Source organism: Squalius cephalus (genome assembly GCF_949319135.1).
Source record: "Squalius cephalus genome assembly, chromosome: 12".
NCBI classification, from domain to species: domain Eukaryota; kingdom Metazoa; phylum Chordata; class Actinopteri; order Cypriniformes; family Leuciscidae; genus Squalius; species Squalius cephalus.
The window spans coordinates 9,595,135-9,611,843 of NC_137133.1; the positions used below are offsets into that span (position 1 = coordinate 9,595,135).

Sequence of the window (16,709 nt, forward strand, 5' to 3'; positions counted from 1 at the left end):
TGGGACAAAAATAAAACAGAACAGCAATGCAGCCTTGGACAATTGCTAAAACTAAGCTAGTCTAAAAGCAAAAGCCAGACAGTGTATGTGGGCTTATGAATTAAATATGACATGTCAGGAGGAATTACCCACCACCCTTTAAAGGGGGTGAGAGGGTTGTACAAAGGCACAGGATAAAACAAAGATTCAGGATGACAGATGGAGAGAGAACCTTAAGATAGCAATACATTAAATTAACAACCTGATGAAAGCTTTGTCGTCCAAGTTAATAATGAAGCAATGCTGACAAAACATAGAAACCAACAAGCTGTACATTTAAATAACAGACCAGGACAAAAACACTGCTTGAGACTTTTACTGACTTACACAGTTTACCATTTACAATATTAGACCTATACAATCAAGATTTGGTAGGCTGCTTTATGTTATGTGAATAGAAGCATCATCGCATAAACATTGCATTGCAAAGTTTCAACAACATCAGCTGAGGTCTCATTGAGCGGGGCCTTGAACGGGTCGCTGTCCAAACTTATGATAATAAGCTACTAAGCGTGCTAATGAAACCTGTGAAGAGAAATTAGCAGGCTCATTGAAATTCCGCGAAATTACACTGACAGTCACTTTAAAGCAGAGCGCTGCAATGTGTTCAAGATAAAAGACAGAAGTTGGCAAAAGAAATCAATTCTTACCTTCTATATTCAGAATAATGAGCGAGTACTGGCAGCATCAGTGCAGCTCACATGAAGATTTTCTATTGTGGGCGGTCTCATGTGTGCAGACGGCACACGCTAACTGAGAGGAGCGATTTTGATTGGTCCGCTCTCACGTCGAGCCAAAGATGATAGGGTGAAAAACATGTCGCTCAATCCTCATGGCCGTTAAGTTTGTCTGTCAATGTTTGGCGCAAAATTCCTCCTTAGCAACCGTCACCGGTTGGTACACGGTCATGGAGCCACTACAGAGGCAGTCTTTGGCCACTATACGCTTTCATGGCCTTTACAATTGTGAAAATGAACAGACAAAAGGATTAACGGATTCTGGTGCACATCATTTGTGATGTACAAAGCATATTGTATTTGTTTTTTATTTAGAAAAAATATCCTCATTATTTTTTATTATTTAGATTGATTTACAATGTGCATTATTTATATTATTATTATAATATTTTCTCTATATCATACCTTTGTTTTAATATGCTTGTAAACAGCGAAAATAATCTCGAAGTTTTTTTCCACTTCAACCGATTTCTTTACCATTTCTTTACTATTTTATCTTCTTTTTGAACCAACACCGCTGCCTGTAGCAGTGCGTTTGGCTCCACCTATCGGCTGACATCGCGCAGTGCAGCCAATATGGCGGCACCCATTCCTTCCGTAAGTTTCACATTTTAGCGACACAATTTGACCTGAATGGGAATAAACGAGTGTATCATCTTATCGATATTTAACGTGAGTTCGATGTCTTGTCGTCTGAAAGCTTAAATCCAGATGTAATTGTGCAACCATTTAACAATGTCACCGTGCATGCTGGATTAAATAAATGCTGGTTTCATTAGTTATCAATCTCTGATAAACCAAGAAATGTCGTATTAGCGCTATATGTTGCTCATTATCAGTGGCAATAATAACTCTTGCTGCTTTACACCTTGCTGTATCAATAACTTTTATGACATACCCTTACAAAAAGTACAGTGGCGGTTATACATTATACTTAGAAGAATACTTCTAAGAATTACTTTTATGAATATTGAATACCACTGTACTTACATGCCCAAAAAACAGACATTATGATGGCCCTTTTTAAAAGTGATGGTTTTAGATGGTAATAATATGGTGCTCAATGGCTATCATATTCATATACCATATATTTACATATATTTTTAAGTACCTTGGAGTGGCATGCAAATATATACTTAGTATTATGCATTTGTACTTGACATTGATTGGCATGTCAAAGAAATTTTATTTTAAGTTAAAATAATAAAATTTATTGGACATGCAATCAATGTCAATTGGTTTCTTTATAACCATTTCTTATTACTAAGACACAGTCACTATTTTCAGTTGTATTTTCACCTTTACTTGTTCAATATCTGATTAGTGGCCAGCAGTTGTCATTCAGCACTGTTTTTTTCCTGTTGTAGGGTGGTGATGTCCAGACTGGCCGTAGTGTTTGGAGGTTCTCGTGGCATTGGGCGAGCAGTTTCTCAGCTGCTGGCACAGAGGGGTCATAGGGTTGTACTGCTGTCCAGGAATAAGGAGGCTGCACAGGCTACTGCTGAATCTCTGCCTGGAGGTGAGTCAGTGAATGCAATGATCATTTTGAATTACTTGCAGTGGTTCGTTGATGAAAATTATATCACTTCAGTTTGGCAGTGTAGACATCATACACCTCCAGGCCTACTTAAATGTAAGTGATGTGTAATAGTATTCATCTATCAAAGGGCACAATCAAAACAGGTGGACCAATGCATGCAATTAAAAAGTCGAAAAAATCAGAAAAAACGCATACGAAAATTTTGGACTCAGTTTGCAAGGACCTTTAATCTTAAATGCCATTATAATAGATGTTATAATTCTGGAGTATATATTTAATTTCAGAAAAACATTTGGGTCTTAGCTGTGATGTTTCTAAAGAAGAAGATGTTCAGAGAGCATTTGAGACCATCAGTAAGAACTGTGGCACTGTGGGATACCTGGTTAACGCAGCTGGCATCAACAGGTCAGAGACGCCACAAAGCATTGATGCAGAAAATGTATTGTGTTTTTGAAAAAATAGATCAGTTTCCATTACCAAAAAGAAACAATTATATAAAAAATAGCAGATTTATATATATATATATATATATATATATATATATATGAAGAGTTCAGATGCAAAAGCCTCTAAGTGCCATCTGAAATTTTCTTCTAGAATGATAATTTTTATCCAGCTTGTATATTTAAGTAAAGTAATTTCATTTAAATGACAATTAATAGGTAATTTGCATTGCCATTTAAGTGAAATTATTGAACCTAAATATACGAGCTTGATAAAAATGATCATTCTAGAAGAAAATTTCAGATGGCACTTAGAGGCATTTGCATCTGAACTCTTCATATATATATATATATATATATATATATATATATATATATATATATATATATATATATATATATATATATATATATAAAAGGCTGCTGCGTTCTAATATACTGTTTAATGTGTATTTATTTTAAAGAGATGCATTGTTACTGAGGAGTAAATCTGAAGACATGCTGTCTGTCCTGCAGACCAACCTCCTGGGCTCAATGCTCACGTGCAGAGGTGCTTTACGCAGCATGCTCAGCCACGGAGGAGCTATCGTCAACATCGGTGAGCCATATTTATCTATGTCCCACTACCTTATGATCTTATGATTATTATTATAGTATTTCAGTTCTGAAGTTTCACGAAGATTAAGCTGGAGAAAACGGGAAAATTCACCCTGCATCAGCAGCTGGACAATTTGGGTTCATTTAATTACCACTAGATGGCGCAAAAACCCCAAATTTGAAATAGTATTGCGAGTTCTGCATCATTATATAGTTCTTACACTTGTCAAATTTTGATAGTGCATGTCAATTTTCTCTTGACATTATGTAACATGGTAAATTAGAATTTCTGATGGGTGTAATCAGAATAAAAACATTTTTACATGACAAAGTAAGAGTTAGAAATGTTTATTCAGCAGTAATGAGACTATGTACAGTATAAACCTCCTGTGTATGAATGTTAACCCCATAAAGCCTGACATAATGAAATAAGTCAAATATATATATATATTTTTAAATGGAAGTTCTCCCAATAATATGTCTGCTATTTAAATACTTAGTTTTATGATCAAAGCTCTGTCGTTTTAATTGTAGGGGGCAAAACATTAAATGCCGTGTAATACAATGACGATTGAGAGATGTACAAATAAATGTTAACATCCCAAAAGCCTGATGTTATAATGTGAGTCTCAAATATGATACATGATTTTTCTAAAAAAATTAAGTACGGATGAAGTAAACATAAGTTGCTTTAGTCTAGTGTTGTTTATCTTGAAATATTACTAACAATATAAAAGTTATTCTTATATGTGACCCTGGACCACAAAACCAGTCACATGGGTCAATTTATTTAAATTGAGATTTGTACATCATCTGACATCTGAATAAATAAGCTTTCCATTGATGTATGGTTTGTTAGGACAGGACGATATTTGGCTGAGATCTGAGGGTGCAAAAGAAATCGAAACATCGCCTGTAAAGTTGTGCATTTATGTTCATGATTGTGCTGCATTCACTCACAAAAATAAATGTTTTATATATTTACGGTAGGAAATTTACTAAATATCTTCATGGAACATGATTTTTGCTTAATATCCTAATGATTTTAGGCATAAAAGAAAAATTGATAATTTTGACCCATACAATGTATTGTTGGCTATTGCCACAAATATACCCATGCGACATGTGACTGGTTTTGTGATCCAGGGTCACATATTTACACATCAGTATCAGATTTCACAGCAAAAAGATACACATGTACCATGACCTGCAAGGGGAAGTTTTTAGAATTATACTAAAAATGGCCTTTTACTTGCTAAAAAAAAAAGTATTCACTATCAATCAGATTTGATTATCAAGTCTGATACAATAGGCTTTATAGGGTTAATGATGTGTTTCCTCAGGCTCTGTGGTGGGTGTGAAGGGTAACTCTGGCCAGTGTGTGTACAGTGCCAGTAAAGCTGGACTGGAGGGGTTCACTCGCTCCCTGGCAAAGGAAGTTGCTACCCGGAATATACGAGTGAACTTGGTGGCTCCAGGTTGTTTGTCCTCTCTTTTTCTTACTTCTTTTGCCTATTAACCTCCATATTAGCTGTCATATGAGTGCACTCACTCGCCCCTCTCAGGATTCATTCTGACGGACATGACGGCAGCGCTGGAGAAGGAAGAAGCAGCGAGGAGAATTCCACTGGGCCGTTTTGGGGAACCTGCAGAGGCGGCCCAGGCTGTCCTTTTCCTCCTGGAGTCCCCTTACATCACAGGACAGGTCCTGCTCGTGGACGGAGGACTACGACTGGCATTGTGATGAAAACGTGAGCTGACTGAGTCATTGAAGTGTTAAAGTGGATACTTTTGTGGATGTCTATTTACATATTGAATCAAAGCTTAATATTGTTGATCACCTCCCCATCTCTCCATGGAAATCTGAGTCACACAAAACTGTGTAAGAGTAGTTTTGGCCCATCTGGATTGGATTAATGTTATTTTTGGGTTTTGGTTGCATGTTCCATTCTTGGGATGACAGAGGTCACAGGTCAACGTTTGGAGGATATGACTAGTTTTTGATGTCATAGTTATTTTCAGATAATAAAAAAAAATATTAAAATATAAAATCAGGCCTTCTCACCACATCAAAGTACAGATCACCAAAAAGCTCATTCAGCTTTATTGAGAGATGTTTTTGCCAAGAGCAATTGGACTCAACCCAGACTCGATACTTTCAGAGACATTTATTTATTGTACTATTCATAAACCAGAAGAGAATAAGGAGAACAGTCCGTATACAGGCACAGGTTGGCTTGGAAATCAGAAAATATTGCAAAAAAATAGCCTCCTAAAATCTGACTAATTTGAAGGATAAACAGCTGTGTAAGAAAGAGCATATGCAATCACAGGCTTACATGTATACATTCTGCTATATTTTGTGTATATACGTTGCAAGTGTGTATGTGAGATGATGGCTAAACTTGAACTCCCACTGAGTATTTGATATTCAACTTATCAAAGAGCAAGTGTTGAGAGAACGCTAATATAATGTGTATTCAATTTTGCTTTGTGTTATTTTGTTATATAATGCTTTCAGTGTTCTTTTTTCTTGAAAAAGCCAATTAAATATAAATGAACAAATCCGTGCTGCCAATTTCACCTTTTGTGTTATGTTTCTGTAATTCCAAACCTGAAAACTGAAGCCTACCTGTCAAAGAATTGCCATCTGCTCATTCCATGCACCACCATCATCATCATTAAAATCAATATTCATATAAATCTCCTCTTCATCCACCATCAGCCAATCCTTCACAAACATGTGCCGATTCCACTTCCTATACTTTCACCATAAGCATTCCTCCTCCCTCTCGCTTCCACAGAAACACAACAAACATCTGTCCAAATCTGTCAGTCAGCCAAAACTTGCAAAAACCTCATCACTCATGTAAATGACGCATCAGTCTCCGCTTTTACCCTCTCGTAAAAATGAACAAAAAGACGGGGTGGGGAAAAGGTCATTAAGGCCCGGCCTTGTGAGACATCTCTGGATTGTAGATCCAGACGCAGCTTCTATCTATGGCAGTGTGCATCTGATCAATGTGTGGGATCTCAAGGACCCTGAAGCTCCAAGGACGATGGGATCCATGGAGTTTCAGGTGTGTCCATCTTCCCGTTCCCTACTTCCAGAGAACCTCCCCCAACCACCCAAAAAAAGTCCTATTTCCTGTGCTGGAGAGGAAGACATTTCCTCCAGCATCTCATAAATATATCTAATCTAAGGTATTATAACTAAATACATAAAAAGTGTTACATGTTGGCACTGTAGTAACATGCACAGCTAGATGCTAGTTATTTGAATAAATGGTTTTTATTTATTTTTTAAAGTTAATTTAAAATTAAATATTTCATAGGCACTTGTGAAAATCTAGAGATGAAAAACAAGGTGATCATCGGTATACTACCTCCTTCCTCAAAGCCGTGCTGGTGTATGTGTATATGTTAAGTGCGCCAGCGAACCATTAAGTCTGTTTATGACCTCTTTTAAGCACCCACATCACTTCCCCTCAGGAAACAACTGAAATAAAGCATAGTGAATGGTCTAGTCCTCCTCGGGCAGAGAAGTGATAATACCAAGAATCAAACTCTCTGAGGAAATGCTGAGCGAAGCCATTCAAAGTCATTCCATCACTTTTTCATCCGACCCCCTTAAGAGAAAGAGGTTTTTGTTGGGAAATGGGGTGGGGATTATGGAGTACGCTGGATCAAGCTTCGAAGGTCAGATCCTCCATGCTAGGCTCTACAGGTCGTCGCTCTCCACTAGGGCGCCGGGAGGAAGAGGATTGGAGTCTGGGAAGAAGGCTGCCTTCACGTCCAGACCCCGTTCTGTCAGAGCGGCGTAGCGGCTCGTCGATGGGCGCACCTTCTTGGGCTTTGGGGTGTGAGTTTGCTGCCACTGGGCTGAAGGAAAGGGCGAGGATGAACATGAACAAATTGATGTCTACATAATCAATGTAGTTTCTCAATTACAAAAACATATGGAGACTTTCCTGTATATAATAGAATGTTTCATTTAGGGTTAACATGGTACAAAAAAGTCAAATATGTAGTATAGAAATAGTTGATTTGAAAGGAGTTCAAATAATGTAGTTATTCATATTCGTGTGTATCCGCTGGAGCAAAGAAATATAGTTATTTTCTTTCTCAATTGCAATATATATAAAGTTTATTGTCTGAAATATTTGGGAGAATATATGCTGAAACATGCACCTCTGACACAGTTTGACTGGAATTTGGGCATTCGATTTTATTTATTTTTTATATCAATTTGTATGATATATCAAATATCATTATCATATAGTTTACTGGCCGATATTGGAGTTTTTTGTTTTCACTTGTAGCATTTAAAATGAATAACTTTAGCTTTTAGTATTTATCTTTTAATATATTAATACAAAATATAATTGACAATTTATTAAAATATACATTATACATTATTTATTGATTATCGGCTATAAAATAAGATAAAATAATAAATAAAAAACTTATTGGTATCAGCCAGAGTTTTAATATTGCTAATTTGATTTAATATTGGGGTATTAGAGCTGGTATTGTATCAGAGCATAAATGAGTGTTGAGTCACAATTCCCAGTTCCATTTCATTCCAGATTGGATACATTTCAATTTTAATCATGGTATGATGGAGATTATAACATTCATTCAGTGTTAAATCACACCCCTTCTGTGATTCTAACCACTTTCATAAGAGTCTGCCAGTCCATTGTTAGTTTAACCTTAGGTAATGCATCTGTATTGTTAAACCTGTTGTTGATGGCAAACACACAGCACTGGCTGATGGGATTGCTATGGGAACCGCACTGGGCGGAGGAAGGGAGTGTGCTTTTCTTGGACAGATTTAATACGGTTTCTTCCTTAGTCTGAAGCAACTAATGCAAGAACATTGCATTAAAACGTCTTAGTCTGTATTTAGTGTATTTTGGTAATAACTCAGCATTGTTACATGAATTCGTGAGATCCGTTTCCACTGTGTGTTTAAACTAACCATGAACATCGAGACGTGCTGTACTGGAGATGATGCCAGCTTCATTCTTCGCTGAAACCGTGAACCAGCCTGCGTCTTCTTTCAGAGCCGGCTGGATGATCATACAGAGGTAACCAAAGTTGTCCTGGTGTATGCTGGGAAATGGAATTGAACATCAGAATGAGCAACATTGTTTGCCTTCAATTCATGCCAGGATTATTTATTCATGCTAAATGAACATATTCATTTGATTTGAATCCTCATGAGTAAACCGCATCCACAAACAATGTGACTGGAGACTTTACAGCTTGTGACTAAGTGTTCTTGTCCCTCTGAGGTGGTATAGACGGTAGCGTCTGTGGTTGGGTTACTGTGTGTATGTTTCTTTTACAAGGCCCTTTTCATCTGCATTGTGTGTGTGTGTATATATGTGTATGTAGCAGCTTCAAACACCAGTCTCTCAACTGCTGCCATTTACAGACACATGGTGCACAGAGAGTAGAATTTCATTTTAAAATATATCTATGAGGACAATAGTATTCAACAGGCGAGCTCATTACTTTCTGGTCTGGTTTATGCAAGTATAACACAACGATGATGAATAAAATTACTTGGGGTCTTAACATATGTTCTCATTTATATTACATAGAGATTCTACAGTTTGATTGGTGGAATGGCTACAGGAGGGCTGTGATTGGCTGAGATCTCCTACCTTATCCTGTCTGTGTTGTGAGTGAAGGACTCGTTCTCTTTCTTCCAAAAGATCTGTGGGAATGGGACTCCAGACACACGGCACTCAAGACGCACAGGGTGACCCTCAGCGACACTTGTGTTCTGGAGTTTCTCAATGAAACATGGGGCTTTATGCATCTCTTTGGCTAAAAAAGAAACAAAGAAAACTAAAATAAGTACTCATGTAACGTTTTATATTTAAAATAAATGCTGTTCTTTCGGCTTTCTATTAATCAAAGAATTCTGGAAAAAATATATCACTGTTTCAACAAAAAATATTAGTGTATTTTATCTCTAGTTGAACTCTATGGTTGTGTAGAAGACCTTGGTTGAGTACCTGCAACAATAAGCTCAAGGTTGAATGAGTTCTGTCCAGCCCTGTTGCTGGCGATGCACGTGTAAACTCCAGCATCTCTGCTAGTGACAGGCTCGATGACCAATGAGTGAACTCCGTTCTCCCTCACCAGCATCTTGTGGGAGGAGTCTGGACGGATGGTCTGGCCATTCAGCTGCCAGATGAGGTCAGGAGTTGGCAGACCACTTACCTATGTTTTGAAAAAACAAATATTTTCAGTATAATTTATTCTCTCACACATTATCTGTGCTATAAAATGTCAGTTACAGAGCAATCGCTCTTTTAAAGTATTTTCAAACCTAAAACTAGTGTGTATGTGTTTGTCCCTGTGCACCTGGACTGTGGCGTCTGTATGCGTGTGGTTCTCATGGGAAATGAGTCTGTGCACAATGCCTGAGATCTGTTTTCAACAACTCACATTCCTGAGAAACAACACCTGCCTCACCTGAAGTTGTGCCATTGAATGTCCCTGTGTTCATGTCTGTTTATGAGTGTGTGCATGTGTTTGTGTTTACACGCATGGGGCTGAGAGGGGTGGACGGATATGCTGGGTTATCCATCTGCATTTATTGTGATGTTCCTGAGAACACACTGCTCAAGTGCCGTTCCCCTGGGTGTGCATATTCCCTGCGTGATGCTTACAATGTCCATCATGCATCTCACTACAGCCATCTTGAGTGTGTTCATGACTTTTATTGAAAGAACAGGCTGCGTAAGTGAAAAAGCAGAAAACGCTTTGATTTTAGACCTCCTGAACTGCATCTAGGGACATTTGTGGCCTGGAAAGTTTAGAAAGCCTCAAACCCAGAGTAAAAAAAATAAAAATCAGCTCTATAAATACCATTGACATTAAGGACTCCTGTTACTGGTGAGGTCTTTTTATAGCGTGTGAATCCTTCCATGGCACAGTGAGCCTTTATTCTGAGTATGCAGTTCGCAGCCAGACATGGGCAGCGGTACAGAAGAAGAATGTAATACTACAGTTAGACGACAGCATGAGAGAATAAATAGACCTGATAAGAGGTAGATGTGTGGGGGGGGGGCTTGGTCACTGAAAGGATGCACTTTGCCTTAAGAAACTGTCAAACGGAGCAGCTAAATATTACATGAATGGTTGAATTTTTTATTCATTTTGTATGACATTTGAAGTATTCTTTTTAGAAAAAAAGCTGGTAACACTTTGTTGGTTGGGCATGAGCAAGGCGGCAAATGAGGAGAAACAAAGAAATACGGGACAGACAAAACAGCTGCAGAGACAGAGGGAGGGAAGGAAGGATGGATAGAGAGGACAGTCTTCAGAGACAGCGGTAAGCCAATGGAAACACATCTGAGAGAAAGTAGAAAACTCAATAATAGGAGAAAGAGAGAGAAAACTGAGGATAATTCCAGCCTTTTACTCGAGGTTATTCATCATTTTAGAAGTGATGAAACATCAACTTTATTTAAGCTTTTTTTTTTTCTCTTTCCTTCAGAATGCAGAGGGAGGAAACTTTTCCCAGATAATCACACACAGAATGTTCTCCTCCAGCCTCTGAAATGCCCATGCGTTTGTTTATTTATTTGTGAAGTAACCATGTAATAAGCGTTATGGTCACTATGGAGTTAAAGTGAGTGTGGCAGTGTTTGTGAATTCACCTTGCAGTCCATGCGGCAGAGTTTACCCTCTTGCACAATAAGGTCACCGGGGGCCTGCAGGAAATGAGGGCGGAAGTGACGTTCCTGAATGTTCTCATTCTCATCACCACTGTCCCTGGACCTTGAGCGTGGTCTGGGAGACAAAAAAAACAAAACTATCAGTTGCTGCCTCTTACTGATTCTATTCATTGTGGAGTTTTTTTTTTTTTTAAATAAACATCATAACTGCATAATGTAAATATCAAGGTGAACAATTTAATAAAATGCATACTAATTAAAAAAAAAAAAAAACTACATCAGATTGGATAAAATGGTGGCAAGTTAATGTCTTATATCAATTCAACAGACTGTCAAATTAAGACACTTCTATTGGACTTTAATATAGTAGGCAAGGTCAAGGTGAGAATGGCCAAAATTACCATTTTCAGAGGAAGGGGGAATTGAAAATGTATACCTAATAAATATATCTACAGTAATAGGTGTTATATCAAAAATCATGGAAAAACAACTTTGCCTGTAATGCATTAAAAGGAAAAGGAGGAAAATGGAAATGTAACAGGACACCAAAAGTGCACTATAAGTGCAGACAGACATTTAAAAAAAAAAAAATTATGGAGAGCAGCTCCGATTACTTCATGTGTAGGCTGTCAATCAAAACATTTAAAGACCTCAAAGGCCTGAATGGCCAGATATATTATATCCAATCCAGAGGAAACCCCACCCTTTGAAAAAGATTTTCATCTTCTATTCTGCACAAAAGACTTCTTAAACTTGTCCTTGCATCATTGTCCAAAATACACAGGTGTTCTTTACATGGGGCACGCCCTCTATTACTGCTAGTCCGATAAAGCAAACCTGATCCTGAACCTGCTGTAATCCACTGGCTGTGTATGTTTAGAAACAGCATTACTTGTATACCTGCGGATGTGTCCAGGTGTGGAGCGCTGACTTCTCCCCCTTTGGTTCACAGCCTGAACCATCATCCTTCCAGTACAGCTCACTCTCCCCTAAGAGAGAAAAACAGAATATATAGAGAGAGATAAGTAAAGAAACCCATAGTACCTGTTAAGCTTTTCTAATGGTCAATAGCTGGAATGCAGGAATACAAAATGTCCCCACAAAGATGGCAATATCCAAAATCCTTCTGGGGACATTTTTTGTTCCCCATGAGAAAAATAGCTTATAAATCATACTAAGTGATATTTTTTGAAAATGTAAAAACATTGAAAGTTTACTGTGATGGGTAGGTTTAGGGGATATAATATACATTTTGTACAGTATAAAAATCACTATGTCTATGGAATGTCTCCATAAAACATGAGAAACCCAACGTGTGTGTGTGTGCGCGTGTGAACTCTTGACCCTTCCGAAGGCTGTATGAAATATCTTTCTTCTGGTCAGTCACTTCCCCCTGACTACCGATGTTTATCCATCTCCACCAAAACACTGGTCAAGCTGACTAGCCACTTGACTCTCTGTGTGTGTGTGTGTGTGTGTGTGTGTGTGTGTGTGTGTGTGTGTGTGTGTGTGTGTGTGTGAGAAAGCTATCAAATGATATCAAGATAAAATGCATCATATATTCAGTAGCAAAACTAACATTAAAAAATTAAGTTCATTATTACTATAGGAAAGAAACCTAAATATTGCAAAAATATTGTCTCTTGCAATTTGGGCGGATGACTAGTCTCCAATTTTCAGAGAAATGCAAGCTCTTGTGTTGCATGTGTAAAAACACAGACAATTCATCAGCTTGAATCAGTTAAGAGAATTAGAATTAAGAGTGTTAAGTTAACTTTGCACACTGAGCATTTTAAAATGAAAGAAGATCAATCTTTTCAACAATGTTCCCCTATGCCAATATAATCATGTCTTGTGTATTATATTAATAGTGTATATCTCACCGCTGGGTTTCCTGCCATGATGGTGTAGTTCCCATCATCATCTAGTGAGGCAGCAGCTGTGTGCAGGGAGCATGTGCCGTCCGGATCACGACTGATACGGTAGTGTTCACTGCGCTTGGAAATCTGCTTTCCGTCCTTAAACCAGTACACCTACAAACACACACACAGATATAAACATGATTATGCAACAATCCAAAGCTTGTACTTTTGAACCTTTCTTTTTCTCTTCATCATCGCTCTTGTTACTAAGTCTGCTGTCATCACACAGTCATTACAGTGGTCTCATGGTAGTCAGGAGACACACAATGATCGCGAGACAGCCATATATGGCAGGAATCTCAGAAGTGAAGCAGAGCTTCTGATGAAACCAGCCTAGTCACAGATGATAAACTCCACCACCAATCCCAGCTTCCCAGACTCCTCTCCTTCAAACCCTTAACACAACATACAGTACATGCCACTTTGCAAAGCACCATTAACTGTAAAATAAACAACCTCCATTCTGTGTACTACTAATACATCTCCAGACTATAGACTATAATAAAAAAAAGATTATACTATATATGTTATATTATGAAAAAGAATCATGAAGTAACTAGTGTGTAAAAAACAACTTTTTTTCTGTAAGAGTTTTTACGATCAAAAATACAGTAAAAACAGCAGTGTTGTGAAATATCATTACAACTTAAAAGAACTGTTTTTGGTTTATTTGTGTGATGGCAAAGCTGATTTTACAGCATCATTACTCCAGTGTTCAGTGTCACATGATCCTTCAGTAATCGCTCTAATATGCTGATATGGTGCTCAAGAAACATTTCTTAAGCAGCACAATTGTTTAAAACATTGATAATATTTTTGTAGAAACCATGATACTTTTTAATAAAGTTCAAAAGCATATCATTTATTTGAAATAGAAATCTTTGTAACATTATAAATGTCTTTACTGTCACTTTTGATCAATTTAATGTGTCCTTGTTTAATAAAATAACCCTTATTGACTGCAAACTTTTGAACGGTATACTTTTTTTCCACATTTTCAATGGCAATGGTATATCAGAAGTTGAATTAAAACTATGCTAAAATATTGGGATAAACTAGATTATAATCTTCAATGAAATGAGCTTTAATACTTAACTAGCTGCTGAGAAAGTCACTTTGATAAGAATCTGCTTACAAGCTATATGAAATGTAAATATGCATGTGATGACATCTCACCTTTGGCATTGGGTCTCCGATGACCTTGCAGCTGAAGGTCACGGGCATGCCCTCGAAGACCTTGTAGTGCTTGAGCTTCTGATCGAAGATCGGTGCAACCTCTCCGGGCGCGTCTTCATCATGCTGAACATCATCGTCAGATTCCTCGACAGGCGAGCGCTCCAGACGGAACTCAATCTCGCTGATCAACCGCTGCTCGAAGCTGGACACTTTATACTCCTGTCACACATACAAACACAAAGACTTTCATTTATGATCTTCTCCTTAAGTTACCAACTCATTCAATCACTCATTTTATTCATTCAAGCACACATCCTCTCATCACTGTGCCCTATAATCTATTCAGTCTCGCATCCAACTCTTATTTCACTCTTTTTGATCTTTCATCTGGTCTGTTTCTTGTCTTCTGTTTCTTTTTATTTCACTCTGCAGCCAGAAGGAACATCTGGAGGAAAGTGTGTGCTGATGACACATCACAACAATAATTGCAGGTTTAAGACACAGCTGCAGAAACACACACATACGTAGACAACGAACGCACACTCTCAATCTTGTTCTCTTGAACGTCCAGCCACATCCTCCCAAAAACGCACACACATGCACATATCCTATGCAAACACACAGACAACCGCTATTTGCCCAAGGACGTGTGTTGAGCTCTAAGCACACTTTAAATTTATGGCACAACATTAACAGCATATCCACTTCCCACAGTTCAGAGGAAGAGAAGCATGTGCATTTTAGTGTCTCCACTCGAGTGTAGGAAATGTGCAAAGCAGACGCATGCGGTCTCCAGTGCCTGATCAGTTAGCAATAACATGATGACATGATGATGTTAGGCACCCAGCTCAGTAAAAAAAAAAAGTCCTTTTCAAGACCTTCAACAATTCATCGATTATTCAAAATTGTTACACAGCTCACTGGAACATATTATGATGATTGACCTGTTCGGTGGCCAAATGCTTTTGTAGAATGTTCGCTTAACTGCGTAATTGACCGCTGTAAAAAGCAAAATGACTGTATTAATGATTTTATGATATTTAGAAATGGTAACACGATTTCGATAGTCCACATTAGACATTCTACTATAAGAAACTTTACAACATGTCAACTACCAGTCAGTAGAGTATTAGTAGACTGTCTGCTTAATATCTGCTAACACTTTATTTGGATGAATAAAGGGACATTCAACTGACATAAGTAACTCTGCAAGTATGCCAACTTATTCTACTAACCCTAACTTAACAGTCTACTAATACTCTAATGAAAGTTAGATGACATGTAGTTGCAATTGATGAGAGTTAGTTGACAGTTGCAGTAGAATGTCTAAACCAGACATTTGAAATAGGGTAACCTTAGAAATTACTATTAACATTTACTAATTACAGTTACTTATTTTCTTTCTTCTTAGATAAAATTATTTAAATTCACTCTCCATTTCATGTCCATGTCACTTTTTTTTGTTGTTGCAAGTATCTGTGTAATAAATGGGAATATGTATTATACTTGAAGTAGTTTTTGATAACTGGATGACTCTACCTCTTACATACACTACCATTTTTTTTAAATAAATTAATGCTTTTATTCAGCAAGGTCACATTTATTTAAACAAAGGTGACAGTAAAGCACTTATAATGCTATAAAAGATTTCTATTTTTAAAAATTGCTGTTCTTTTAATTTTTCTATTCACCAAAGAATCCTAAAAAAACATGCATCATGGTTTCCACAACAATATCAAGCAGCACAATTGTTAGCAACATTGATAATAATAAATGTTTCATGAGCAACAAATCAGCATATTAAAATTATTTCTGAAGGATCATTTAACACTGACGTAGAAAATTCAGCTTGCAGCCTTAGTGAGCATAAGAGATTTCTCTTAAAAAATGTTTTACACAGTGTTTGAATTACAGGGGTGCTTTAAGGAACACCGACCCCCTAGTCCCACTCAAAACACTCTAAAATCAGGCTTTCCATCACTGATATATTCAGTAATGCATCGTATATTAGGGGCCTGGTTTAGAACAAGGGAAAACAGATCCTGGTTATCATATTAGTTGCCCATTCATTTCTATGGGTAAATGAGAAGAAACCTTTATTAGATTGATTTCTTTGTTACCTTACTAAATAGCATACAACTAAAAGTTATGTGGCTTTTCACAATTCAATTCAATTAAAATAAAAATTGTGATAAATAAACATTATGCTGTGCCATTATGACTCTTAAGTTTAAAATAAGGCTCATTAAGTTTAAAATATAGGCTAGCAAACTGTTTACAACAGCTAAAATACAATGAAGCCTGCTGGTTAAAATATTTCACTATAGAACAATAAGCTGAGGTCATGAAAACTACTTTCTTCCTAATATTGGACCCCCCAGGAGTTTGCTGTAATTCAAACACTGAATACACTGCTTATTTAATCAGAAAGATTGCAATGTAAATCTCCATATTTGATGATTTTCCCAGAGACTACAATAGTCATCACTGTCATATCGCCGTCAAAGACTTTACCGCGACGCTTACTCGGGACTCAGATATTCCATAAACAG

At 37.3% G+C, this 16,709-nt stretch overlaps 3 protein-coding genes across 20 annotated transcripts in view; 1 reads left to right on the forward strand and 2 right to left on the reverse strand.

Moving 5' to 3' along the window:
- Nucleotides 1–763, reverse strand: part of nek1 (NIMA-related kinase 1) — a 28,472-nt gene extending 27,709 nt beyond the window's left edge. For all 6 annotated transcript variants that reach the window (XM_079887706.1, XM_079887703.1, XM_079887705.1 and 3 more), the window contains exon 1: nucleotides 690–763. The gene's annotated coding sequence lies outside the window, so the exon portion shown is untranslated. The remainder of the gene's footprint in view (nucleotides 1–689) is intronic.
- Nucleotides 764–1,039: 276 nt separating this feature from the next.
- On the forward strand, nucleotides 1,040–5,597 carry cbr4 (carbonyl reductase 4). 3 transcript variants are annotated; one of them, XM_079888127.1, is made up of 6 exons: nucleotides 1,040–1,058; nucleotides 2,144–2,295; nucleotides 2,601–2,721; nucleotides 3,224–3,357; nucleotides 4,700–4,834; nucleotides 4,922–5,597. In XM_079888127.1, coding segments are annotated over exons 1-6 (723 nt in total). In that variant the 5' UTR covers nucleotides 1,040–1,056; the 3' UTR covers nucleotides 5,101–5,597. The 3 variants fall into 3 exon arrangements, with proteins under 3 accessions (XP_079744253.1, XP_079744254.1, XP_079744255.1); XM_079888128.1 differs by lacking the exon at nucleotides 1,040–1,058 and adding an exon at nucleotides 1,331–1,448; XM_079888129.1 differs by lacking the exon at nucleotides 1,040–1,058 and adding an exon at nucleotides 1,337–1,373.
- Nucleotides 5,598–5,736: 139 nt separating this feature from the next.
- The window catches only part of palld (palladin, cytoskeletal associated protein), an 84,937-nt gene continuing 73,964 nt past the window's right edge, over nucleotides 5,737–16,709 (reverse strand). For all 11 annotated transcript variants that reach the window (XM_079888114.1, XM_079888119.1, XM_079888117.1 and 8 more), the window contains 8 exons: nucleotides 14,158–14,376; nucleotides 12,943–13,092; nucleotides 11,960–12,048; nucleotides 11,042–11,174; nucleotides 9,389–9,596; nucleotides 9,032–9,197; nucleotides 8,341–8,474; nucleotides 5,737–7,238 (listed from right to left, as the gene is read on the reverse strand). In XM_079888114.1, coding sequence (XP_079744240.1) covers nucleotides 7,078–7,238; nucleotides 8,341–8,474; nucleotides 9,032–9,197; nucleotides 9,389–9,596; nucleotides 11,042–11,174; nucleotides 11,960–12,048; nucleotides 12,943–13,092; nucleotides 14,158–14,376 — 1,260 coding nt within the window. In that variant the 3' untranslated portion in view covers nucleotides 5,737–7,077. The remainder of the gene's footprint in view (nucleotides 7,239–8,340; nucleotides 8,475–9,031; nucleotides 9,198–9,388; nucleotides 9,597–11,041; nucleotides 11,175–11,959; nucleotides 12,049–12,942; nucleotides 13,093–14,157; nucleotides 14,377–16,709) is intronic.

Coding starts and splice junctions, on each gene's coding strand:
- cbr4 (XM_079888127.1), top strand. Junction 2,296..2,600: donor TGCTGAATCTCTGCCTGGAG/GTGAGTCAGTGA, acceptor ATTTAATTTCAG/AAAAACATTTGGGTCTTAGC. Junction 2,722..3,223: donor AACGCAGCTGGCATCAACAG/GTCAGAGACGCC, acceptor TTTATTTTAAAG/AGATGCATTGTTACTGAGGA.